Source organism: Polyergus mexicanus, unplaced genomic scaffold, assembly GCF_030449975.1.
Source record: "Polyergus mexicanus isolate NDT 795.1 unplaced genomic scaffold, iyPolMexi1.0 SCAF_21, whole genome shotgun sequence".
Classification (NCBI taxonomy): Eukaryota; Metazoa; Arthropoda; class Insecta; order Hymenoptera; family Formicidae; genus Polyergus; species Polyergus mexicanus.
In genome coordinates, this window is record NW_027223341.1 from 4775082 (window position 1) to 4803049 (window position 27968).

The following is a 27968-nucleotide window of genomic DNA, read 5'->3' on the forward strand; positions in this document are numbered from 1 at the left end:
TTATTCAATCACATGTCATTGTACAAAATATATATCCTTAAATACTTATACATTTAGAAAATATATATTTAAAAAAATATATATATATCCTTAAAAGACTGAAATACTTAAACTATTAAAGATTAGTACTGTTAATTAGACAAAAATAAAGAATACTACTAAATAACAATAAGAATGCTACTAAAGGTAAATCATACAAATGAAAAACAAAACAAAAAATATACGCACACTCAACAGAAATGCATTATGTCAGACTAGCTTAAGAACTGCATCAAATAACGATATCACACATTGTAAACTTAATCTTTGGTCACAGATCTCCTTGGTATCTCTGGTAGCCAACGGAAGTGTCAATTGCTTTAATAATATGGAATTCTACAACAAAAAAACAAGGGAAAAAATTAAAGAAAGTGTACATTGTCAAAACAGAATGAAAAACTATACACCACTTACAATTCTACAATTTCTCTAGAAGTCGGTTCATTGCACTTTGATAAACTTCAATGGCACGATCCTGTTCCATACGCTCAGTGTGCCTCTTCTGTTGAGCCTTTTCTTTTTTTTTAGATTCCTCTGCTCTTATGGCAAGTAGTCTTTCGATATTTCTTTCAGTAACACTTTTCTTTTTCTTTTTGCTCTTAACAGTAGAATCATAGTTATGCTCACTGTCGCCTTCGCTGCAGCTGTCTACCAGTATAGAAGATGCACTTGAAAAGTCCTGAGTATCAAGTTTATGCTTCTTTAGTGTTGAAGCTATGGATACAGGTTTCACAGCTGGTTTGTCACCAAGAGCATTATCCATTTCTTTATAAAACTTGCATGTGACAACTGGAAGGCCACTGCCCTTCTCATTCTGGTCTCTAGCTTTTATGTAGTGTTTCCTAAGATCTTTAAATTTGTCTTCACATTGCTGACCAGTATAATCCCAGAGTAGGTTCTCTTTTTTTAATTTATTAGCTATCATCTCCCAGACTTTCTTATTAGTAATGGTAGTGCTCTTGAAATAGTTTTCATGTTCTCTCCATTCGTCAATGAAAGTTTTAATTGCATAATCATCTTTCCATGATGCTGCAGCTGTGGTAAAAAATAAGAATTGGGAATAAATGAAGCAGACAAAGTGCATAAGGAGACAAAATTACGATTTTAAAAAGAAATGCGTACCTTTCTTGTCAGAGAAGTTCGTAAGCTGTCGACTTTGTATGTTTTTATGTTCAAAATTTACAGCAGGCTGTTCATTGGACAACATTTTTGTTTTTGACATTGGAGTTTCACCTGTTTACCAATAAATATATTATTTATCTTTAAATATTCATCGAATAAAGTAGTTTCACATACAATATTTTAAAAAAACAGAGGTTAGTAAAGCAAAGAACTTGCCTATCGTCAAATGATACTTTGTGTATCCAAAATTTAAATCGATCATCACTAAGCCAAGCTTCTGAAAAGCTTTGCTTAGGTTTCTTTTTTAATGTATCACACATTTCTATATAGAATTGTCAACAACAAAGACTCTAAGAATGAAATATATATATATATATATATATATAGATAGATATAATGAATAAATATAATGAATAAATTCAATGAATAAATATAATGAATAAATATAATGAATAAATACAATGAATAAATATAATGAATAAATATAATGAATAAATACAATGAAGAATGTAATATAAATATATAAATATAACAGATAAAAATATAAATAAATTTGAGACTTACAATTGGAATAGTTCCATAAATTTTATCATCCGCGTATCTTGTCCGTAAAAGATATCACATAAGGTATAAGATAAAGTAGAGATATGTAAAATATATTATTTCTATATAAGACATGAATAAAATGTGGTACAATAGGGCTCCAGGCAAAGATCCACGTAATAAAAAAATCTAACGCGCCATTAGTGGAACCTCATGGGTGGTATGGAAGTCCATTCACTCTTTGTTCTTATATTATTGTAATATTTATAATCTTACACAAACACATATTTGTGTAAATAATTAATAAAGTAATTATTAAAGTAATATAAAGTAATTAAAAAATTGCATATGTCCTTATATGTAAATATATTACTTTTACTATATCACAATAAAACTTCCCAGTGAGCAATATGTTATCAAAAGAAATTCATAAAGTACTCAAGTTTAAGAGTCGGACTTCCGAAAACACCATCAAAATGATAATATTATGATATCAATAAGTCCTCCAATGCGTCGATTTTAGAGGAAAGAAAGACATCATATAATTGACATCTAAAAGAATTCCACAATCTGACTTCTTTTAAATATCAAAAAAATGTCACCGTTAAGAACCGTTCTATTTGTAGTATTATATTTTTGGGCGAGTTTTTTAATTCATCGATTGATCAATCTCATGATGCGCAAGGACAGCAAAGTCCTGGATTTGCTACATTTGTGCATCATGGGATTAATCAATCGATGAATTAAAAAACGCCCTTTACATTTTTTTATTTAAAGAAAAATATAACTCTTAGTATACATTTTTTAATAACATTTTATTAGAACTTTGCAAAATACAACATTTGCTAAATTATTTTTGTATAATAAAAATAACTTTTTATAATACAATCAATTTGATAATAAAATAAAAAATTTGCCATATAATTGCACATAGATTATTATTGACAATGAAATGCTTTATTCTATTTAAAATGAAAAAAATTTATAATATTGCATGAAAGAAAAACAAATATAAGCATATACATATACCATATATGTACTTTAGTATTGCTAAAAAAATTTCAATTTTATCTTTATAAGAAAAATGTAAGTATATCTTTATGAAAAAATGTAAAGTAAACGAAATAAATCGTTATTACAAAAACTAAATTTGAGTATGCGAACATGCTGCTTGACGTTAAACAATAATGTACGCATTTACATAAATATTTGTGAAAAACAATATATTAAATTGAGCAGCCTTCAATCAAATAATAAAGGAAAATAATAATTAATATCACACAAAATACGTCTTTTTCGCCTTAGAAAAAATCTTTTTTAAATATTTTTGAAACTTTTTTCTTCTTCTATTTCTTCTTTTCACTGGCGTGTCTCTTGGAGTTTTGATTAATCCTATCTCCAGCATGCTGAAGCCAATTTTTTATTACATTTTGGACAGAATGCGAAGAAATTTTTTCTCTAATATCGATGATTACTTCTGAAAAAATTTTGTTACAAAAATTAAATGATAAAGTGATTAAAATAAAATTATTAAAATTATAAATTATAAATTTTATTATACATTTATTATATATTTTCAGTATAAATATATTTTCTTGCTATTAATGATCAATTTTTATTTTCATAAAAACATAATAACAAAATAAAAAAATAGCATTACATATGTGCGCGCGCGCGTGAGTAATGCTTTTTAATTAAATAATATTAATATATTATTAATTCTGATATATTAAAATAAAATATAAGAAAACATAAATACCGATAATGACGTCAACAAATTTCATACATCTCGTTTCAACAGTTTTTTTCTGTCCTGTCCATGAAAGTTTGTACGCCAAATTATCAGTTAAAGTAAGTTTCAGTGCGTTTCTTACATGTTGTTCTGCATCTTTCCCTCCTACAGTTTTAATTAATTTTTTCTGTAAAAACATGTAATTTTATTATTATACATATATACATTTGTTTTTTAAATTTAATTGTACTTACATATTAGATAAAGTGTACTTACATATTGCAACAAAGATACGGAATCTTGTATTAATAATTTGTTAAATTTCTCTAGTGCTTCTGGTGTTCCAATTGGTAAGTTTAAATTTGTAGTATTTTTTTGTGAAGAATGTGGGTGTTCATCTAATAATAATTGTTGGATCGTAATTAACAATCGTATAATCTTTTGAATGTCATCGCGACAACCATCTATATTTAACAAAATTTATAATATTTAATACATATGCATATTAATTATATATATGTGTATATATATATATATATATATATATATATATATATATATATATATATATATATACATATATATATATATATATATATATATACATATATACATATATATATATATGGAGAGAGAGAGAGAGAGAGAGAATCAACTAATATGCACAAAGAAATAATAAAATAAATCTATTTATATATTTTCAAAGTAAAAAATATAAAGAAAAGTTGTCTAACACAAAAATTTATTGAAAAAAAAAAAAAAACACTAAATACATTTTAAATCATATTTATTATAATATTAAATCATATATTTATTAAAATATTAATTATAAAACAATTATCTCTATACTTACTGCAACACAATTCATGCAATTCTTTTTTTCCCTCTCTGTTTATATTTTCTGCATTCTCTTCGTAGATAATAATTGATTTTTGTCGATCGGTTAGATGAAATATTGATTGTGAATAGTTGATTGGTTGTGCATCTATTAAAAGAAACAAAAATTATAATGAAAATTATATAAATATTATAAAATACAAACATTTTATTTATAATCATTTTATTTATTATAATCTAGATAAAATTTAAAATTTTATTAATTGCTATTTAACTTTAATCTACAAATTGTATATAATTTTACTTGCAGTATTTATCTAAATAAATAATACTAAAATAAATGTAGAATATTTTCCATATTCTACAATTAGAAAAAAATTGTAATATTTTATTTTTAAACATTAACAACTAACTTTATACAATATATTTAACAGATATTTTGCAATATTAACAAAATTATAAAAGAAAAATGTGTAGAAAATAAAAGAAATAAAAATAGAGAAAAATTTGTAATAATTTAAAGACATTGATAAAATCTGTTATATACTTAATAAGCCTGCTATATACAGAAAACAATAATAATTTTCTCACTTGTTTCTTTTACTTGTACATCCAAGTTAGATTCCATATCGAAGCTATCCAAGTATAATATTTGACTTTCTTCATGTTCCTCATAATTGTTTATATCATTATTTAATAATTCAGACTTTCCTGTAAATAGAAAATATTCTCATTAGCATCACTTATTTCAATATTTTGTAAAAATTTATAAGCTTTAAGAAGCCTTTTATTTTTCTGACTCACGGATAACTTTTTAAAATTTTTGCGTAATGACATTTTTAATTTATAAAAATAATGTAATGTATAAAATATAAAGATATTAAGAATAAAAATAAAAAAATTCAAAATTAGAAAATAATAAAATATAAGTTACTTTATAGTTACTTTACCTTTTGTTTATACTTTTTTGAAAAGTTTAATTTTTATTTCAATTTCGCATCCAATAAAGAACTCAAACTCGAAAATCAAACCTAATATATATAAATAATTATTTTTCTGAATATATAAGTAATTATTTTTCTGAATAAATGTTATTTATATGCATCAAAATTAAGAAAAAGTTAACTTCAACATGACACATGACACTATATACATTAACGTGCATAATATCAAACAAAATGTTAATTATTCTTACCTGATATTTAATTCTTTCTTCTTCCTTTTCTCTTCCTTTCTCTCTTTCTCTCTCTCTCTCTCTCTCTCTCTTTCTCTCTCTCTCTCTCTCCCTTTATCTGTCTTTGCTTTTGGTTCTTCGTCTCTTCTTTAATTTGAAAAAATTTATATAGATTAATTATATATTTTACATATATGTGTATATAAATATATATATAATATATTGTTTTATGAATATATGGTTTTGAATAATATGTTTATTACTATTATACTTTTTAAAAATCACAATAAAAAATTAATGCAATGCAACAGTAGTTGCAGCCTAATGAGTACGTCTTGATCTGGATATTTAAACATACTTATTAGGTAGCTTTAGTGTTGCGTTGCACGTTGCAGGTCATAGTGAGTACCTATAGCTTAAGAGTAATTTATTTTGAAATTTTAAGCGTTTATATTTTTGTGATACATATCGCAAATCATAATGTACATATCAAGGATAAAGTGGTACAATGTGTATTTCAATAAGAAAAATAAAATAATTTTGGCATTTTATTATATTTATTCTATATTGCAATTTCTATATTGCTCTGCTTACCAGAAAAGTTGGGTTTTATATTTGCAAGAAACACGCATATTGCAATCATAAAAATGTATATATATATATATATATATATATATATATAGACTACAATAAAAAAGAATTTTTATGATTGCAATATGCGTGTTTCTTGCAAATATAAAACCCAACTTCTCTGGTAAGCAGAGCAATATAGAAATTGCAATATAGAATAAATATAATAAAATGCCAAAATTATTTTATTTTTCTTATTGAAATACACATTGTACCACTTTATCCTTGATATGTACATTATGATTTGCGATATGTATCACAAAAATATAAACGCTTAAAATTTCAAAATAAATTACTCTTAGGCTATAGGTACTCACTATGACCTGATAAATCCTATCCGATTCTGATGTTAAAACAGGGTTTAAAATGCCCAGACTATGAATAAAAAAAATTTATAATTTTGAAACATGTGCTTTTTGAAGATATAACCTAACTTCTTAGATTGGATATAGACATAACAAAAATATATATGAAAATATTAATCTATTTTATACTCAAATACATATTTAATAATATTTATAATTTAAGAAAAAAAGATTACCTTAAAAACGTTAATATTGAAGAAATGCTATCTTTCTGAAATCCAAAGCACGCAGTGGCACGCAGTTCACACTAGACACGGGGTCTCTAGTTCACACGTACATTTCTTGCGCATGTGTGCGGCGTTCGTAAAATATCTAAAATAGCACGCTTGCTAGAGATTTTAGAGATATCTATGAAGAGATATCATAAAGAGCTCTTCTGAAAGATATCTTAAAAAAGATAACTTACTGATATCATTTCTAAGAAAATTTAATTAAGTCTTTAAAAAGTCCTCTTAAAGAGCTCATCCTCTCAATAATGCTCACTGGGTTATAAACTATAGCCAATGCTATACTAATATAGCATAACAAAAAAATATTATATATATATATATATACATATATGCATAATAAAAAGTTCACGAGTCAGAAAAACATTTAACGCTATCGTATGTAATAAGCCAAGCAATCAACATTGCTTTCGGCTGCGTTCCAATATTCACTGCCAGTACTGAAAATCTATAGTGCACGTGACGTGGACTATAGATTTTCAGTACTGGCAGTGAATATCGGAACGCAACCATCGTTGCCAGCTCGGTAGAAAGTGAGAAGAAGACGGAAACATATGTCTGTTCTTCTCTCCGAAACTAACCGAAGCGCAGAGCCACCGACGAGATGCGCACATGTACGCGGTTCGCGCTTGCGTGCGTTATCCCCTCCATTGCTGAGCCGTGAGCTGCGGGATCTGTTTCTGGCTACACTGACTACCAACATCAGCAAGCTAAATATATACAGGGTGTCCCATTTTAAAGGACCCATTCAAATATCTCAGAAACACTGCGTTAAATCGAAAAATGTTTCAAACAAAAGTTGTGTGGCTTCAAAGGGGCCATAAGATTATGACAATAATTTGACCTTGGAAAATCATTTGAAGGTCATGTGAAGGTCAATTTTATAATCTTAAATGGAAACCCCCATTTTTTATTTAGTATTCTTGTAGCTGACATCAAGAGCTTTCCAAAACACTATAATAAAGTATTTTTTTATTAAGTACTTTTTGAGTTATTTTATATTTTAATCTGACAAATTTTGATATAAAAAATTAAATATCTCGTAAAATATTTAGTTTTTGATAATTTTACCGTATACTTCTATGTGCAGAATAATGAGACAAATCCATTAGTATAAAAAAAAATTGTTTTTAAGAAAATTATTTACAATGTATTTTTTTAAACAATTATTTGTTTTTTTTAGCACTAATTAATTTGTCTTATTATTCTTCAAATGATTTTCCAAGGTCAAACCAATGGTACCATCTTATGGCCCCCTCGAAACCAAACAACTTTTGTCTAAAACATTTTTCTCTTCCGGGCTTGGTTTTTGAGATATTTGCCTGAGGAGATTAAAATGGGACACCCTGTATACAGGGTGATTCAAAACAACCTTCTGTCCTTACAATGTCATATACTTGACACTATTCTAAGAAGATTTTTCCTTTGCCAAAATTTTTTCCGAGGCTTAGTTTTTAAATTATAAGACAAAATAGTTAACGAATTACAGGCCGCGTACGCGAGGCAGGCAGGGGCGGCGCAACTCACCGTCCGATGCTGGTGATTACGTGAGGCGCTCGCTGAGATCAACTGTTTGCTACATGCGATGGGGTGTATATGTGAGAGAGAACGTATACGCGTATACACACACATACACATTCTCTCTCTCTTTCTCTTTTACACCCATCGCGTGTAGCAAACAGCTGATCGCACACACGCACTCTCTTTCTCTCTGTCTCTGTCTTTCTCTTTTACACCCATCGCGTGTAGCGAACAGCTGATCGCACACACGCACTCTCTCTCTCTCTCTCTCTCTCTCACTCACTGACTCTTACCTTGTATGTAGAAATTCGTTGCCCTCATACGACTCAAGAAGTAATATTTTTGTATGATACAACGAATAACTAACAAACTTTTTTCACTCACGAATTGTAGTGAACCTAACCTAACCACTTATCGAACTTTTACGAATTAATCCACGCACTTTATCGATAAACTGAATTTATTAATGATTATAACGGTTAATCACAACTACCGATTACTACCGATTAATTATTAAAATAACTCGAAGAAAGAAACGCGTTATTCAATGCGGAGACTGCGCAACGACACCAAATATGCGAAAGGCTAAACAAAGTGCTAAAAGCAATGTAAAATTAATGACATCAGTATCAGAGATATATAAGTATGAATATATTTTATTTTGACAGATATTATAACCTTCAAATGTATCTCCTTTTCACGATTTCATATTTTACATAGATTTACCAGTATAAAGTGTTATAAGAATACTGATCCCAGACAGCACAAAACGTCCTCAGGATCATCCTGAATATGTCCAGGACGGTTCAGGACATTTCTAGGACGTTTCAAAATAATATATTTTATGAAAATTTAATGTGCATATATGATTATTTTACTTATATACGATATTTAATATAATTTAGAAATTTTAAATATTATAATAAGGTATAAATGTCCCATGAATGTCCACTGGATAGCTACAGGATGTAGGATATCTGGCCTGTTATTCCAGATAGTTCGCAGCATCCCAGAATTATTCCAAACATATCCAGGATGTCCTGAGATACTCCCCAGGACATCCTAAGTACATTAGGTTTATTTTTTTGTACTAGGTCCTTTGCTTTTTTTCTCTCAAACATCCGAATATACATTTATCTCATTTCAAGTGCAGAAAATGCTAAGGAGTTTAGATAAAACGAACAAACCTAATTATATATACAGAAAATAGATATATGATGTCCTAGAAATATCCTGTGGATTTCCCTAGAATGTGTCTAAATTTTTGCATAAATATTTATACAATAAATACTGGAGATATATAACAGTGTTTTTTTTATTTAATGTATATTTCTCTCGGAACTGAACAATTTTTGTCTGAAACATTTATTTAAAATATTCTTAGTACTTTTCGAGATATTTATAGCTATATCAATTAAAATGGGACATCTTATATATAAATTTGAAAATCCATAATATCAAATCCCAGACAGCACAAAACATCCTCAGGATCATCCTGAATATGTCTAGGACGGTTCAGGACATTTGTAGGATGTTTTAAGATATTATTATAAATATATTTATACAAATTTAATATGCATACATAATTATTTTTAGTTGTGTCGGCTATTTAATATAATTTAAAAATCTTAAGTATTATAATAAGTATTAATGTCCTACAAAAGTCCACTGGATAACCCCTGGGTGTCTGTAGGATATATCTGCCCTGTCTATTATATTGGATGTCTTTTGGATTTCCAGAGGACATATACATGTGCAATTCATTGTTAACATTAATTTCGTTTAATATTAATAATTGAATTTGATGCGCACATTTTCATATATCCAAAATTATTATTTATTTAATATTTCATGAGAAATGTTACTGTTCGCAACTTTCCAAAAACTTTACAAACAATAGTATTCAACCGCTAGTTCGTTTGTTTACCGCTATGCGACACGCGAACTCGTATTTCAGATTTGGTCATGAGAATTATATAAAGCTTGCAAAGAGCAACTGACAGGAAATTACAAATATAATTATTTTCTATCAGTTCAATTTCTGATGCAATCCCAACATAGGGAATTCAGATATTGGATTGTTTAGAAAATATTACACAACTCAAACCCGGGAGCCAAACCTAAAATATTCATGTACAGCACGAAAGCCTCAAATATTAAAGAACGGTGAACTATTTGTAATATTGGATTTTTAATATTGGCAATAAATAATAAAACATAATTTTAATTTGTATTTAAATTTTAAAATTTGCTCCTTGAAACCTACGAAAAATATCCCTAACATATCCTATAAAAATCCTTAGAATGTTCCACAGGATTTCCCTCGATTCTCCAGGGGTTAATATACGGCTATCATTTACTCTTCCTCAGGATATTCAAAGGAGATCTGAAGATTACAATGGGATATCCTGAGGATATCCTACATGTATGTCCTGGATGCCCTTTGGACGTCCTAAGGACATCCTTGTGCTGTCTGGGATGTAATTATCATAATATCATGTGATGAGTGTCTTATTCTTAATAGCAGAAGAAACGAGTCACATAAAAGAATGGCAATTTTCTTTTAAATATCGCGCACTGCATTTCCCTAACAGCACATGTAGATTCTGAGAATGTTCGAAGGATATCGCAAAAGTATATTGCGTACATTCTCAAAATATTCGATATACGTACTATGACATACTGAGTACATACTGAGAATGTTCCTATGTCCCACTTATTATAGTTCGTAGAATATTCTGTGAATATCTTTTAATATATCTTTAGTATATCTTTAGTATATCTATAGAATGTTACCCAGTACATGTTATTGGTATATTTATAGAACGTTGCCTAGTATATTATTAGTATATCTATAGAACGTCGCCTAGTATATTACTGGTATATCTATAGAACATTGTCCAAGTATGTTATTGGTATATCATGCATTGATTAGGATTAGGTTAGGTGATGTTATATTAATTTTTACTCTATTTATATTTGATAAATATATATATTTATATAAATTAAAATTTTTTTTTCATGTCATACATTGTGTATTGAATTATTATACATTTACAATGCCACGTTGCAATACCTTCTTTTAATTATCGAACTTTGTTGATAAACGCCGCAATATCCTTTTCTATTAATATTTTATAATATCTTATATTTTGTAATATCTTATAATTTATATTAAAATATCTTCTTAACTTATTATATAATTAATATCTTATTATTATTTTATTTTATCTTATATAAATATCTTATTATTATCTTATTATTATTTTATTATATAAATATAATAGACGCGACACAGAGATTTATTGTCATAAAAAATGGACGGCTATCATGGACGGTTGCTTCCTGTTAAGCCTATCACACAATGCAAAGGAACAGGCAATAGGAACAAGGAATAACACAGGCAACAGAAATAATCACATTTCAACTTATCAGAAACTGTATATCAACGCACAATGGAATATGGAATAGGTAATAGGAAATCCAACGCGCCGGAAATTTTATTCCTATTGCCTATTCCACATTCCATTGTGCATTGATACACAGTTTCTGGTAAATTGAAATGTGGTTATTTCTATTGCCTATATTATTCCCTGTTCCTATTGCCTGTTCCTTTGCACTGTGCAATAGGCTTTACTATTGTTGCTGCTTCGCACACTCGGGAATCCATAAGATTCATTCTTGTATATTTCGAGAACGCTCCATGCGCTCTTTAGCATGGGCTAGCCATATTTTTATAGGCGCGGCAATCTGCTCGTCCGTCACATTAGTATGTGATTTTCGTATCACATCTGGAACAGAAACATTTTCATTACTTAATTTTATTTCATCAATAAATATAAGAACAAATATGTCTATGATATAATTTTAATCAAGTAAGAAATGAGTATGCTTTATTTCTAATATATATAAGAGATACTTGAAAAATATTAATATTAACATATGTTTTATTAATTAATAAATGCTACAAATATTTACGAATGTCTTTCAATTTATTAAGGAATTATACAATTTATTAATAAAAAAATAGGTTGCTTTTAAATATTTTACTTACTCATAATTATTTTGCATATATCCAGTTTTGAAAAATTTTGTTTTTTTTTTGCTCCGTACCAACTGTATTTCTCCGCCAAATTATTAGATAATATGGATTTTATTACTCGTAAACATGAGGTTTTCATATTGTCACAAGTTAAACGTACCAATTGTTTAATCTGAAATTATTTTAAAGTAGTATTATGAATAGTTATTTTCGAAATATGTATAAGCAAAATGATATAGTATTATATTTTATTAACTATTCTTTGCATAAAACATCTCGAAACGAGAAAAAGAATATAAATAACTTAGGATCTGCAATTCTGAATAAAAATATTCCACAAAATATATGTTTGTAAATGCTTTTTTATAAAATTTCTATAAAAAAACTTGTTTCATCTAAATATATAATTTATATACATATGCATCTGCTATCTTTGAGAAATTTACATATGTTGCACGGATCAAATACATTACATAATCTAGAAAATAGATATGATTTTATCATGCAAGAAATAATATTCAATACATAAAATTTGTTTAAAATTTTTCTACTGATATTCTCTTCAAAATTGTCCATCAGATCCTAAACTATTATCCTTCCTTTTCTCAAAGAAATTTTATAATACTGAAATATTTTTAAGATTGAAATATAGATATTCGATTTACCATTTGATTCCGATAAGATAAATCATTTTTTAATTTTGTTTCCATGAGTTGAAGACTATTCTCATCTTTGAGTGGTAAATCTTCAAAAATATCAATTTCTCTTTGTTCCATTTCGAAAATTGAAGTAAGTGAAAGTTTGTCTAATATACCCAGTCAGCCACGTCTGCTCTAACAGATTTCGCCAAGTGCTTGCTACAAATTATTGTCAGCAGAAAGGCTACAAATTTGGTACAAGAGTTGTTATTACCGATTAAGCTGGCAGATTGCCGGCAAAACCCGAGCAAAGCTTGCTGACATAACCAGACAGCAAATTAACGGCAAAAACCGAGCAAAGCTTGCTGACATGACTTGACGTCAAATTGACGGCAAAAATTGAGCAAGATCTGCGCGTGCGCAATCTGACAGCAGATTGGCGGCAGAAATCGAGCAAGATCTGCGCGGGGCAGTCTGACAGCAGATTGTCAGCAAAAACTGAACAGACTGTCGTTCCGAAGCCATTTAAATTTGACGTATACCGATATAATTCTTTAAAGTTATTTTATATAGTTTTTTCTTGAGATAAGAGAGATTATATATAAGAAATTTAATTTTATTTGTACTATATAATAGAAGGCTCTAATAATAAATATACATAATATAGGAAAAACTGACCAATCATGAGCCTGACGCGGTAGGTAATGCGCGAATTTTCTGAATGATTGCTTTTTTTACTTCTTTTATTCAAATGAACGTTTCGGTTCAATATTTCGAACCTTCTTCAGCATCTGTGAATTACATAACGTATACATTGTGGATTATTAAATGTGGATATAAATGAAGGCAAATACAAATAAATTAGAATATGAATTACGTACTAAGAAATCACCCGCATATGCACATGTCAGACATTTTATTTAATACAATATTTTTATATGCGTAATATAAAGTTATTAATATTTATATTATTAATTTACAATAACTAATATAAATTTTGCGTTTACTATTAAAACGGATTAAATATATATTCAAAAAATAGAGTAAAATGTAAAATAAATATATAAAATAAATATAATACATATTATAAAAAATATATAGTATATATATAATATATTATAATACATTTTATTATATAAAATGTAATTAAGAATACGTCGCAATAAAATGTAAAAATATATCGCACATTTTTTATCTCTTCGTACATTATAGTATTTACAAATAAATCGAATTATACGTCAATATAATAAGTAGAATAAGTACAAATTTTAACATTACTCATATTCCAGACAGTACACAATATTTATAAAATATGTACAAAATATTTACAATAATTATTTGAATATTTTATAAATATTTTGTGATCTTAGATTTAACAGATCATAAAAATTTATCATTAATATCATAAAAATTATTATAAAAATATTGATAAATATTTGCAAAATAATTACTATAAATATTTTTTTTCCTTACCATATAAATATTATATAAAATATTTAACCTATATTTAAATAAAATATATCGAATAAAGTTTTTATGATTTCTTCTTTTAATACGTATACAAAATATGTATAAAATATTATTTATATAATATTTCAAAAAAGAAATAGTAAAAAATATTTATAAATATTTATCATATATATAAATATTATGTGCTGTCTGAGATCTTGAAATGAGATGGATGTATATTCGCTCGTTGAAGAAAAAAAAGCGAAAAACCTGAAAAAGAGAGAGAAATTATATACAAAATGTATCATAATTGGCGCTTACGAAGCAACACTGGAGCAACATGGCGCAGTTTACCCGAAAATCATTTTGGTGGTATAATGTCCGCCATACGTTTTCGATCCCGCCAAAAAGATATTCTCGGATAGGCTGCGCCATGATGTTCGAGTTCGTGATTGGTCGCAGTCTTACCGTTATTACGCAGGATGTGAGCCTCGATCATTCTTAGTTCAGTCGTTGCAGTAGTAAGTGGTGTACAGTGTATAGCAACGAACGATAGTGAACGAAGAATATTGAGAATATTAGAGTGTGATATTGTAGGATATTCAGCAGAGATTACGTCGCTTGCAGCAATATCGTCGAGAAAACACGTAAATATGAAAACAACAAAATTAAAATTAACTATGTCGCGAAAATCGTTGTACAGGTTATCCATAAGGCAACGAAGTAGAATTATGTACGAAATTAGACAAAATTTACGCTTACAATATCGTTTAAAATGCAAAACTGCCATTACAGAGTCCAATAATGATCGTGACATTCAAGGTGCTCCTGGTCCATCAATTACTGAATGTTATAGCTCTTTTTCAGATATTATAAATGATACTTGCAATTACAGGCGTGATATTAATGTAGAAGATGATGGGGTTTCTTCTTCTGTCTCTGATGCCAGTGATATAGTTTCATCATCTTTTAAAATTACTTCTATGGAATCATCTTTCCGTAAACGTTTAGCGTCTTGCTTCGTAAATAATAATATAACGCATATGCAAGGTAATAGTATATTATCTCTTCTTCGAACACATCCCTGTTTTAATAAATTACCAAAAGATGTTAGAACGCTTCTTGATACACCACGTACATGTGCTGTCGTGTCTCATGTAGAACCAGGAGAATATATTCATTTTGATGTGGAAGCAGGAATTATTAAATATCTTTCATATATTTCCATCGCATCTATTGTTAATCAATTGGAACTAGATTTCAATATAGACGGATGTAGTTTAGATAAGTCAGGTAGCATTCAGATCTGGCCCATCCAATGTAGAATTGCAAATATACAATATGCAAGGCCTATAGTAGTTGGAATTTATAAAGGTGCGCATAAGCCATGCGATTCCAATATTTTCCTGAAAAAATTCATTATGGATATTAGAAAGATCATGTGTAGTGGAGGTATTAATTTTCATGGTAATAAGATACCAATAAGATTAAGATGTTTCATAGCTGACGCACCAGCTCGAGCTTTTATTCTGAATCATCGTAGTCATGTGTCCTGCCAGCCTTGTTCCAAGTGTAAAGTTTCTGGGATACGTCATGAAGGTCGTTATGTTTTCAATGGCACTAATCATCCTCTTCGCACAGATGAAGAATATATCAGATGTTTAGACGAGGATCATCACAAAGAGGGCAGAAGCCCATTATCAATGCTTCCAATAGGTATGGTTTCGCAAGTTCCTTTTGAATACATGCACCTTGTATGCTTGGGTGTAATGAAAAAACTCTTGTCTGCATGGATATACGGAAAATATTCACGTCTATCAAAGTTGTCAGGAAGATCCATCCATATTATGTGTACAAGATTGAATAATCTTAAAAAATATTGTCCATCGGATTTTGCAAGACGTCCCAGATCTCTCGATATATGTTCCAAGTATAAAGCAACAGAATTTCGTCAATTTCTACTTTATACAGGCCCAGTTGTAACGTACAATGTACTAGACGAACGATTGTACAAGCATTTTTTATTCTTACACGCAGCAATAAGAGTCATGGTCTCCAATTCATCGCCAAGACAACACTTAAGCTTTGCAGAACTTGCGTTGCAAAAATTTGTTTATAGAAGTGAAAGTCTGTATGGTCCAACATTTAATACTTATAATGTCCACGGTCTTCTTCATCTTATCAGCGATGTGAGACGTTTTGGTTGTTTAGATTCATTTTCTGCATTTCCTTATGAAAATAACATGTCAATTTTCAGGAAATATTGTAGGAAACCGGGTGTACCTCTCCAACAGTTTTTTAATAGAATGGCAGAGATAGAAGTTCATGGAACAAGCAATAATCAAGATGTTTATTCGTCTATTCGTGTATCTATACCATATAATAATGATAGTAATTGTCTTCAATACCGTAAAATTAAATTTAATAACATATCATTAGGTATAGATGTACGTGACAATTGTTGTATCTTACGTGATGGATCAATTTGTATCGTCTTTAACATTATCGTGGATAATAACTCCTTTTGTTTAGGTGTTAAAAAATTTTTAGAGATTCATGATTTTTACGATATTGGCATGGTATCCTCTGTTTTTCAAATATATAGGTGTGCTACCTTAAACAGCGAAATTTTTTATGTTCATCCAGATCAGGTCCATGCAAAATGTTACAGGATGCCTTTTTCCAACAGCACATCAATGGACGATAGCGACAATGACGAAGCAAATAATTTGGAAACGTCGCAATATATTGTCGCTGTTATTATACACAGCGAGAAGATGTAAGATGTATCTATGCTGTAAACTGTTTATTTTTATTTTTATAGGAATTGGCAGAACACGTATTCTCTTTTTTTTTGCATCTGTTTTCCATATTTTTCTCTCTTTTGCTTTCTAACTTTGTCGCTTTTACATGGTCTTTTCAAAAAGTGGCGAGAAACCGTACGAGATGCTGTAATATTTACTGTGTTATATTTATATTTTGCCTTTTTCTTATACTTTCTTATACTTGCTTGGTTTTTTATAGATAATACTTTATATTGTATCTATCTCCTTGTATTGTATCTATCTATATTCTATGTTCCTCGCGATAATTTGCTTAATAACTCACTTTGATGTTCGAATTTCTCCTCTTTAAATATATTGTAACATTTTTTGATAATCCATTCTTGATTGAATTGCACTTGACACTAAAAAGCATTTTGTAGATAGATTGTAGGTTCATTTTAAACAAAAATATATAAATATTAATTTGAAGAAAAAAGTCAATGTTATGTGAAACGGTAAGATTTATTGCATAAAATATTGCTATTCTATTAAGTTTTAAAATATATATATATATTGCCGATATTGATATATATTGTGAAATATAATAAACTACATTTATAAGCTATTTTTGGAGAGAATAAAATAATCATGGATATTGTAATATTGCTTGTTTTTTAAATAACTAAAGTCAGTAATTAACAAATACTTAAATTTATTACGAAAATCATTTTACATAAATTCATTGAAAATCTTTTTTACATCTGACTATAATTAATATAAAATATATGTTACATATTATATAAAATGTATCATTTACTAATATGTATTTTAATTTACAGGGATTTACAGATGAGACCGAAGCGTAATATTTCAAAACCATTGCGCTATCAGACGACTTCTTCGGACGAAAGTCCGAAACGAAGAAATACCGCATCAATTGCCGGAGATATTGATAAGGATATCGATGATTTGAGAAGGATTGGGCAAAACATGGATAATGAAATAAATTATTTTTTTTCTCCATCACATACACTTATACAAAACCAAACATCGTACACACGCGCATACATTCCAAAACAATCAAATGAATCCCATACAAACGTTGAGTCACATACAGTCATACAACCACAAAAAAATATTCAAGTATACAACGGAATAAATAGTCAAGCACATACAAATATTGAAACATATGGCATAAACAATCAAGCACACACAAACATTGAAGCACATGATATAAATAATCAAACATACATAGACCTTCAACCACACACAAGCATGCAAACATAATACAAATAGTCAAACACATACAGACATTGGACCGCACACAAGCATTCAATCATGCAACGCAAACAGTCCAGCACACACAGATTTTCAACCGCATACAAACATTCAATCATGCAACGCAAACAGTCCAGCACACACAGACCTTCAACCGCATACAAGCATTCAATCATACAGTATAAACAATCGAGCACACACAAATCTTCAACCGCACACAATTAAAACATATTCACGTACATCTCAAAACACTTGTGTCGCTAATGTATCGCATGCATCGCATACATTACACACATATCCTTCCACACACAATAATACATATACATCAGACATAGAAACTGGAAAAACAACTTACACTAATGATACATTATTCGAGTTTCAGGACAATACGGGAACATTGTCTCCTCAGGGCAACACTGTACATCAACGCAGACAAGTTCATCAAGGATCTGCTCATGGTCAGCGTACCTTAACACATCCAGAAACAATAGATAATGGGTAAATTCAAATATATTTATTTGTATAAAATAAATCATTGTAAATTAAAAAAAAATACTGATGCTATATAATAATAAATATTAGAATAATATTTACCTGTAAATGTTATTTAATCTTTGCAGAAGAGCGCACAGCTGTATACGTGTGGAGGCAGAGCTGAAGTAAGTATCTAATATGTATCGTATTTATTAATACATGTGACATCTCTGTTACGACATCCATGTAATATTGATTTATCTTTTGTAGGAGAATGAATACTTTGCTGGAAAAATTATTGAAATGCGTGCAGCATCGCCATCATCCATCACATAAGCCAGCTATCCTCCCGATATCATCTTTAACAGAAATGGATATATTTGAAAGAATCGACGAGGAAGGTTATTCTGATGTCGTAAGTAAAACGAAAAAGGTGTATGCTCTTTATAATTTTTATATAATATACATATATATTTTTATTTATAATTTTTACTTACTTTGTTTAGGTCAATTATTTAAGTTATATCGGCGGTTTCAATTTGAAAGAAGCCATAAATCTGTGTTTTAAGGAAGCTATAAAAGATTCCTTAACACCTTCATTCACTTGGTGGGGTCGCGAGGAAGGACGATCCTTGTATAATGCTCGCCTCACTGTGGCTATTTATGGTACAATCTTTTCCATTCTTTCCATGTAACTGTTATAATTATTATTACGTGTCCCTCTAACAATAATATGTTGCGTTCTTTTTTCAGAGGCTGTGTGTTCTAATCGGCATTTCGAGAAACCGACTCGGTCGGAATTTCAATTGCAATTTCGGGAAGCTCTTCGGACGGCAAAAGAAAGATTGAGGCACAGAATGCGAGATCGACGCACGCGGTCAAACAATTGCGAGAGAAGGATTAACCGCAACTTATGGAACGATGAGCGGCCACAAGAAAGTACGAATACCATTGAGCAAGAAACCACAAATGATGAGGATTGAAAGTACTTTGCACTTTATTTATACAGGTTAGTTAATAGATATTATTAAAATGACATCGGTTATGTGTGTATACGTGTTGTGTATGCGTGTCCCGATTGGACAGACTTCCTTAGGCCGCGTTTGGAAACATCACCCGTATGCACCATAGACTTATAGAGATAGACTGCGCGCTCTTATGGTCTGATTGTCTTAAATATTAAAAAGAGAGAGCGATAGTTGGATCTCTTTCTCTCTCGCACAGTTGAAGGAAAGGGGATATCGCGGCGGGCGGAAAATGAACGGAAAAACGAGGAAAATGCGCATATACTCGCAAACTGTTTATTTTCCGCCAGCCGCGATATCTCCTCTCCTTCAACTGTGCGAGAGAGAAAGAGATCCGACCACTATCGCTCTCTCTTTCTAATGTTAAGACATTCTTTCGACAGGGACACGCAGTCTATCTGTATAAGTCTATGGTGTGCACACGGGTAATGTTCCTGAACGCAGCCTCGATTGATCAATCGAGGTGTAATGAAAATCCCTAAACACCGGTCGATATGAATGGTAGTGTTCAATTGTGAGATGTATATTAACGGAATTCTCTCTCTAAATTTAGTTACATTCCAATGAAAATGCTGTAATTAATATATAAAAATATTTTAATCCTCAGGAAACCATGTGAAAGATGTCCGCAACAGACGAGAGAAGAAGAAAGAAGAAACCAATCGGCACTTTTCAGTGCCATTTTAAACGATTACGTTGGATCGTCTCGGAGAATCGGCACTTTTCAGCGCCAGTTTCTTAACCGCTTCTCAATCGGCACTTTTCAATGCCATTTTTTCCCTTTCTACCAACGTGGTTTAAACTTAATCGTTTATTAATTTGCAGAACGACAATATGAAACTTTAAAAAAATGTCTATTATATACATAATTCATATATATAATTCTATTGTCAGAAATTTTAATATTTTCATTCTGCAAGTTAATCACGTTTAAACCATATTGGTAAAAAGAGGCATTTAACCTTTATATTAAATTTATTTTCAGTTTTGTTTGTACTTTTCTATAAAGATTCTTTTCATTTAAAAATCAAAGTTTATTTTAATACACTTTATACAGGGTATATCATAATTCGCGCTCACGAATTACATAGTGCTAATTCTGAATGAAAAATGAGTCGGAAAGTCCTGAACCATTTTTTTCTGCGTTGCTGAATGAAAGAGCAATTATTAATTAAAGGTCAATGCGGTTTTTTAAATGGTCATACGTTAGTGCGCCGCACATCGAGCAGTATGTGTGGCTACATTTAATTCGACGCGCGGTTCACGGTTGTATGTCTGTCTAAAAAACTGCACTAATAGGGTGACATTTATTTAATAATTCCTTTTTTATTAAGCATTGCAGAAAATAATGGTTCACAACTTTCCGACTCACTTTTAATTTAGAAATAACGCTATGTAATTCATAGGTGCGAATCATTATACACTCTGAATATAATTTCTCTCTTTTTCAGGTTTTTTGCTTTTTTCTCCAACGAGCGTATATACATCCATCTTATTTCAAGATGAATAATGTTAAAATTTGTTCTTATTGTATTGATTTTTAATTATAATTCCATTTATTTATAAATACTGCGATGTATGAAGGATAAAAAATGCGCGACAATTTAATATTTCATGCGACTTCTTATTAATTCCGTTTTATGATATAACAAAATGTATTATATTTTTATAATATACATTATATTTATTATATATATTATTTTATTATATATTTATTTCATATTATGTTTTATTTTTCGTATATATTTAGTCCGTTTTAATTGTAAACGCAAAATTTATATTTTATTAGTAATATTGCTAATTAATAATATAGATATAATTTGTATTATACATATAAAAATATTGTATTAATAAAATAAAACAAAATTTCTTGTATATAATTTCATTTTAATTATTTGAAGACAAAAATATAAATAAAAGAGATAAATTTCGGTATATGTCAAATTTAAATGGCTTTGGAATGCAAAGTTTGTTCGGTTTTTGCTGACAATTTGCTATCAGACTGCCCTGTGCAGATCTTGCTCGATTTTTGCCACCAATTTGACGTCAAATCATGTTAGCAAGCTTTGCTCGGTTTTTGCCGTCAATTTGCTGTCAGGTTATGTCAGCAAGCTTTGTCACCAAAACACAAGCTTAATGCGGACACAGATGGCACCGGATTTGTTACCAAGTTTTGACCGAATTTGATGCCAATTTGGCGACAATTTGTTAACAAATTGCTATCTGGGTAAGCTTTTGATTTGTGTTCATTAATTTCATTTTTTGGCTCATATTATTAACTTTTAATTCCAAATTTATTAATTTTCTAACGACAAATCGTTGAAAATTTTCCATTCCTATAAAACATTAAAAAAAGTTAATTCATGTATGTGTGAAAAAGAAATTTTTGAAAAATTCTAGATTGAAAATATAAAAAAAAAATAAAAATAAAAACGAAATATAATGCAAAAATGTTTCCGAATAAATAATTAAATATAGGACTTATGAAAATATCATAATCATAAATAAAATAGAAACTATTTGCATACTAACTTTGTTCATAATTCACATTTGGCATATTGTTTGTTGATAACATTGAGTTAACATCATCATTAATATTATCCTCATCATTATAGCATTCTTCTGGGTTGGGCAAATTTTCAATACATTGTGGCTCTAAAAGTAATAAAATAAAATTACCATACTATTTCAATACAATTTAAACATTGATTTAGTTATTGATCTAATTTTTTATATCAGATATAATATGTAATGGCTTTATTATTACATATAATATCAGCCAATAACATTACAAAGATTTAGTTTACACCGATACTTTAATATGCGTACTAAATTATATTATAATGATCAATCACAGTCATCCCATTCTTCCGAGGAATGATTGTTATTGGCCATAATATACTTAGTACGCATATTTAAGTATTGATGTAAACTAAGTCAATATATAATATATTTTATTTTTCCGATCTACATTAGACATTCGTTATATATGTTATTTTAAAATTACTTATACTCCTATTAAATCATATCAATTTGTTTTTCTAATAATTATAAGAGCGTCAAGGTCGAGTGTTTTCCAACAAAAGACATAGAGAACAATATAACACGTCTTTTGCTGAAAATCTTCTATTATAAAAAACATTTAGGTGTATAAAAAAAATACAAAATTTTTTAAAAATTTGGGAAGTTAAAAATATGAGAAAAAGTGTAAGAGTATATGACGATAAATTGTTTCATACTCAATAACATTATGACACAAACTATATCATATATAATTATAAGTAAACTAGGAATTATTTTTATACTAACTTTTTTTATAATTCAACTTCGAACCTGATGTGTTGATTGCTAATAAAGTTGAGTTAACATCATCTTTATCATAGCATTCTTTAGGGTTGGACACATTTTCAGTATATTGTGATTCTAAAAGTAATAAAATAATGTTATTATTATATATATTATTTTTACAATTTTTACATAGATTTATTAAATCCAAAATATACAATATCTATCTCATTTGTCATAAACACAAGATTATAAAAAATAAAATATACTAGAATCAAATATTTATTACTAATTGTTCTGCATATATATATATATATATATATATATATATATATATATTTATTTATATTTATTTATATATACCTTGTACATTATAGTTACAGTCATACACAGTCATTACATTCAATTCTCCATCACAAAGTTCGATATTTTCATCCTCTTGTAATTCTGAAACAAAAAAGTTCAATATTTTTATACTTTATATATTTACTCCGCATTCATGAATTTTTGATGCTTTGTTCCAATATTTTTCCTTGTAGGTGTGTTATTTTTTTATCTTTCTGTAATATTATATCTTTATTATTTTGCTTTAGGTACATTCTAATTTTCTGAAATTATGAAGATAATAGAAATTAAAGAATAATATGATTTTATTATGTATTTATACTATAGTAAAGCTTACTTGATAAAACAGCTTATTTTTTACTGTTAATAACACTAAAATTATTTATTCTGTAAAAAAGATGGAATCCAAAGAATGTATCAAGAATATATACCAAAAATTAATTATTCGTGCAATAATACCGGGAAGCTCTGTATACATAAATGCGTGCAAATGTGTGTGTGTGTGTGTGTGTGTGTGTGTGATATCAGAAGCATATATAATATATATTTTACAATATTCAAATTTATAAATCTCTTGTACAAATCTTAATTTATTTCGCCAAAAATCATACTTACGAAAATCATCTTTTTCCCCTATTTCTACAATGCACTGATTGTTTATTAATGTTCTATTAATAGTTCTATTATTGTCCACTTTATTCTCAATTTTTTTGGCACATTTTCTATTGATGTTTCTGTAATTAATATCTAAAATTCATGCAATAATATATTATTGAAACATTTTAGTCTTTTTTAATTGATTAATGCTTTATAGTGCTTTTACCTTTTTGTGGATTTTTTTGAGTTTTTGATTTATTCCTACATGTAGCCACGTTATCAATCTTCGGGATTTTTGAAAATTCCCTTATAAATTCATCCGAAAGTTCATCGCTGCTGCTCGTTGATGTGTCTACGACTTTAGCAGCTCTGATTTTTCTAGACTTTTTCAGATATTCTTCTTTTTCAGTAGTAGAAGTAAGATCTGATTCTTCTTCGGCCTGTTTCAATTTTTGCCTTGCCACTCCATAATTTGCTGCAACAAAACAATTAATCATAATAAAAATGTATCATTTTCCTATAATTATTAAAAAACATCAACATATATTAATATTATACGGAAAACTAATATAATAATAATATATATTCAAGAAAAGAATGTTACTTACAATATGTTCCATATACTTTTCGAATATTATGTGTCAACCATGTGGGTTCCGGTTCCTCCATTAATTTCACCGCCTTGTCGTACCTTTTATTATTCGTGAAATTAGGCCAAACGGCTTTCTTGGAATCCTCATTCAGCCAATTGTATGGAACAATTTGAAGTCCATCTTCAAACTCAACGATTGCATAAAACTTCGTGTCAGTCATTCTGTTATTTAGATAAATATAAAATTATTTATATTTTTTACCGTTTTAGCCGTTTTTTATTACATTTTACTATGTATCAATGGAAACACTGCATATTTGTCGTCTCCATATGGTAACTTCACATATTTTCTAATAACATTTTTTAATGGCCACGATTTCAAATCTGAGTACGAATGTACAATATAAATTCCAAGAAATGAAGATGGACAAGGCATATTAAATAAATCCTTTTTTTCCAAAAATTCGCGGCCTATAATGACAGGAATATTTCGTTTTGTGCAGTATGCTATATTTTTTATAGATACAATGCTACCACAATTTAAGCCACAACAACTATCCGCAAGTGTATTACTCTTCAATATAATTCCGTTGTATTTTACAATTTTATATTGTGGATTCTTGCAATTGGATATAAGTGGACCATCATGATGCAATAATATTAAATTTGGATGTCCCACAACAGAATGTGATAAAATAGTTGATGAATCTGAGTTAATTTCTTTTTCAATATATCTTCGTATAACTTGTTGTAAAGGTCTGTCCGCTTTTCTTATGTATTTCTTTAATATTTGCATATAGTTTTCAAATTTGAATGCACTGAAATTATCAAGCGGTCCAAATTTCTTGACGTCATCAATAAGATGTATTAAATTGTGAATATTATGTGACATATTATAAACTCCATAAAGTTTCATAAATCTTTTAATAAAGAGAAGTACCAAATCTTGTGCATAAGTTACATATTCGTTTAAATCTGATGAAGATAAAATTCTAATAATCACATGTAATATTAGAAAGTGTATATACACATTCTTTTTTAATATAGATTTAAAAGCCAATGGACCAGTGTATAACAATATCAATCTATATTCCGTAGCTTTCCATAATTTTACACAATTCATTGATCGTGGCTTTCTTGCAAATTCTGCAGGTATTGAAGGCTTCAATTGTGTTACTAAACGTGTAGAAATTTCTTGGACAGCTCTAGACTGTAATCGATAATGTAACTCTCCATCAAGCCATAAGTATATTAATTTACGCATAATTCCCAGACATATCAAATGCATATAATCTAATGGAACATCATTAACAGGCTTAAAATGAGGTATTTGTAATAAACTACAAGTGATATCTGGTTTGTGATAATTTTCATCTATCTTTCGTTTGAAATCGTCATCTGTTCGAAGTGGTGCATTGACCTGTGGGAAACATATTCGATTTCCTACATATTCTCCTTCTGTTCGACATTTGGTACAACTGAAATATCCAGAATGTCCCTTTACACACAGAACAAATGCTTTCGCTGGTGTATCACAAATTAAAGCCGCAAGTCTGCATGGTATGTTACAACCATTTACGTTAATGCCATTTTCACATATATCTTTAACCTCGTCAACAAAATCTTTTAAAAAATCATTGACATTTGCCGGTTTTTCATTTCCATGATAAAGTCCAATTAGAAAAACATTATCATATGAAAGAACTGAACCTAGTATGGGCCAGAATTGTTGTGAGGATGATTTCGACAGTGGTAATCCATCAATATTGATAGCTATTTTCACACAATCAATATTATCCTTTATGGATGTCAATATATCTAATACAGAATTCAGTAATCCAAAATGGTAGTATGTTCCCGGTATTACTATACGTATCTCTTGTCTTCTTGGTGTTTGTAGAAGTGAGCGTGCATCTAACAACAATTTTGAAAAACAAGAATGTTGTTTTAATCTTTGAAGTAATGCTCTGAGAGCAGTATGTGAAATTTGATACTCTGTAGCCCAGACAGCAAGACTATTTTTAAAATCGTCTGTTGTATTTGCATTTTCAGTATTTGCATTTGCAATATAAGATACTGATTCTTGGGAAATGCTCACAGAAGATTGTTCTGAATCCGATTCAATCAATTCTATATATTCATCATTTTCACATTTTATAGATATATTATTTCGTTCAGAAATAGTGTCATTTTCAATTGCAAGTGTCTCATAACACTTATGTGAATTGATTGTGGAATCATTTTTCAAATATTCTGCATTTTCATAATCATTACTATGTGACAATATACTCGTATTTAACAAACTATCACATATAAGTTTTGATTCTTGTGCGGCTAGTCGATTTAAGTGCCTTTTTGATATATGTGAAATGTCTTTTCTGAATCGCTTTCGATTCATTGTTATATTTCTATTCAAATAAAAATATAAATAAGTTTTGTTATAATATTTATGAATATTATTCTTAGAGAGAGAGAGAGAGAAAGTATAATGCACACATACACAGGGTGTCCCAAAATCATCGCACACCATTTTGCTGACAGATTCTGTGGAACATTCTAAGACGAAAACTCTGAGTCATGAGTCATGAAAACCTGACAATTTTCAAAATAAAATAACAATATGAAATTATATGAATATATAATATCTCTTGATAACCTATTTTTATTTATAAAAATTATTTGTGACTCCCAGGTAATTGTTTTTTCATTATTATTTTTCAACAAGCCAAATTAAATGCATGTATTATTATATTATACAAGTTATCTTGTATACACACTAGCGATTAAACAGAATGTGTACTAATATAAATAGTTCAAAATTATTAATCTAATTTAATAAATAAATTATTAGTACATATGCTCTTTAAAGTATTATTGCATATGAATAAAGAAATTATGGGTAATTATGTATAATATAGTAATACATGCATTTATATATGTATAACTTTGTTCCATGAAAAATAATAAAAATTGTATGTAGGATATATTTATCAATAGAAGAGCAGAGAGAGTTCAAAATTATTAATGTATTATATTAAATATCATTAGAAAACTCACTTGATTTATTGTTGAATCCAGTTTATTAATTTCCTTGCTTTATTGTACAACTTGTGTATATCTACGTATTCTTTGTATCTCTACGTAGATAAAGATCAATTTTTCTTATCCCAGAAAGCAGATTATGAAGTAGAGATACGATTTCCTTTTTGTGGAAATGCTGGAATATAATGAGAATTTCACATAAAAATACATATATAAATATATGTCTTTGATATCAATGTGATAACA

The 27968-nt window shown here is 28.8% G+C and overlaps 4 protein-coding genes across 9 annotated transcripts; 1 reads left to right on the forward strand and 3 right to left on the reverse strand.

Annotated features, from left to right (window-relative positions):
- Positions 1–42: 42 nt before the first annotated feature.
- On the reverse strand, positions 43–8783 carry LOC138941932 (zinc finger protein with KRAB and SCAN domains 2-like). 3 transcript variants are annotated; one of them, XM_070311891.1, is made up of 4 exons: positions 8484–8783; positions 1162–1272; positions 454–1074; positions 43–375 (listed from the first exon to the last, which is right to left on the reverse strand). In XM_070311891.1, the coding sequence occupies exons 1-3, from the start codon at positions 8509–8511 to the stop codon at positions 458–460; spliced, it is 756 nt and encodes a 251-aa protein (XP_070167992.1). In that variant the 5' UTR covers positions 8512–8783; the 3' UTR covers positions 43–375; positions 454–457. The 3 variants fall into 3 exon arrangements, with proteins under 3 accessions (XP_070167992.1, XP_070167993.1, XP_070167991.1); XM_070311892.1 differs by lacking the exon at positions 8484–8783 and adding an exon at positions 1726–2088; XM_070311890.1 differs by lacking the exon at positions 8484–8783 and adding an exon at positions 1378–1488.
- LOC138941934 (uncharacterized) lies at positions 2617–6727 on the reverse strand. Of its 4 annotated transcripts, XM_070311896.1 has the most exons (9): positions 6619–6727; positions 6395–6452; positions 5806–5856; positions 5469–5594; positions 4865–4984; positions 4290–4421; positions 3713–3900; positions 3464–3623; positions 2622–3181 (listed from the first exon to the last, which is right to left on the reverse strand). In XM_070311896.1, exons 5-9 carry the CDS (start codon positions 4899–4901, stop codon positions 3051–3053), a joined length of 648 nt encoding a protein of 215 aa, XP_070167997.1. In that variant the 5' UTR covers positions 4902–4984; positions 5469–5594; positions 5806–5856; positions 6395–6452; positions 6619–6727; the 3' UTR covers positions 2622–3050. The 4 variants fall into 4 exon arrangements, with proteins under 4 accessions (XP_070167998.1, XP_070167997.1, XP_070167995.1 ...); XM_070311897.1 differs by lacking the exons at positions 6395–6452; positions 6619–6727 and having other exon boundaries at positions 2617–3178; positions 5806–5907; XM_070311894.1 differs by lacking the exons at positions 5806–5856; positions 6395–6452.
- A 3004-nt stretch (positions 8784–11787) lies between the features above and the next one.
- Positions 11788–27803, reverse strand: LOC138942057 (uncharacterized). Its single transcript, XM_070312090.1, has 13 exons — positions 27738–27803; positions 27181–27272; positions 24697–24902; positions 24315–24563; positions 24107–24238; positions 23510–23593; positions 23171–23284; positions 22394–22516; positions 22133–22197; positions 13223–13250; positions 12898–13037; positions 12245–12404; positions 11788–11981 (listed from the first exon to the last, which is right to left on the reverse strand). The coding sequence occupies exons 2-13, from the start codon at positions 27198–27200 to the stop codon at positions 11866–11868; spliced, it is 1437 nt and encodes a 478-aa protein (XP_070168191.1). The 5' UTR covers positions 27201–27272; positions 27738–27803; the 3' UTR covers positions 11788–11865.
- On the forward strand, positions 18075–21290 carry LOC138942142 (uncharacterized). The gene is made up of 7 exons (XM_070312195.1): positions 18075–18227; positions 18340–18860; positions 18983–19021; positions 19107–19251; positions 19343–19502; positions 19590–19845; positions 20469–21290. Exons 1-6 carry the CDS (start codon positions 18075–18077, stop codon positions 19817–19819), a joined length of 1248 nt encoding a protein of 415 aa, XP_070168296.1. The 3' UTR covers positions 19820–19845; positions 20469–21290.
- Positions 27804–27968: the final 165 nt, after the last annotated feature.

Excerpts from the sequence above, each read along its gene's own strand:
- LOC138942057 (XM_070312090.1), bottom strand. The coding sequence starts at position 27,200 with ATGATTTTGGGACACCCTGT. Across the intron at positions 24,903-27,180 it reads ATGATTTTGGGACACCCTGT|AATGACTGACACGAAGTTTT; the intron begins GTATGTGTGCAT and ends TCTAAATAACAG. Across the intron at positions 23,285-23,509 it reads CTGTAACTATAATGTACAAG|AATCACAATATACTGAAAAT; the intron begins GTATATATAAAT and ends TATTACTTTTAG.
- LOC138941932 (XM_070311890.1), bottom strand. The coding sequence starts at position 1,423 with ATGATCGATTTAAATTTTGGATACACAAAGTATCATTTGACGATAG. Across the intron at positions 1,273-1,377 it reads AAAGTATCATTTGACGATAG|GTGAAACTCCAATGTCAAAA; the intron begins GCAAGTTCTTTG and ends ATTGGTAAACAG. Across the intron at positions 1,075-1,161 it reads GAACTTCTCTGACAAGAAAG|CTGCAGCATCATGGAAAGAT; the intron begins GTACGCATTTCT and ends TTTTTACCACAG.
- LOC138941934 (XM_070311894.1), bottom strand. The coding sequence starts at position 4,901 with ATGGAATCTAACTTGGATGTACAAGTAAAAGAAACAA. Across the intron at positions 3,624-3,712 it reads CCGTATCTTTGTTGCAATAT|AAAAAATTAATTAAAACTGT; the intron begins GTAAGTACACTT and ends ATGTTTTTACAG. Across the intron at positions 3,182-3,463 it reads ATTTGTTGACGTCATTATCG|AAGTAATCATCGATATTAGA; the intron begins GTATTTATGTTT and ends AAATTTTTTCAG.
- LOC138942142 (XM_070312195.1), top strand. The coding sequence starts at position 18,075 with ATGGATAATGAAATAAATTATTTTTTTTCTCCATCACATACACTTATA. Across the intron at positions 19,252-19,342 it reads AGGAAGGTTATTCTGATGTC|GTCAATTATTTAAGTTATAT; the intron begins GTAAGTAAAACG and ends TACTTTGTTTAG. Across the intron at positions 19,503-19,589 it reads CCTCACTGTGGCTATTTATG|AGGCTGTGTGTTCTAATCGG; the intron begins GTACAATCTTTT and ends TTCTTTTTTCAG.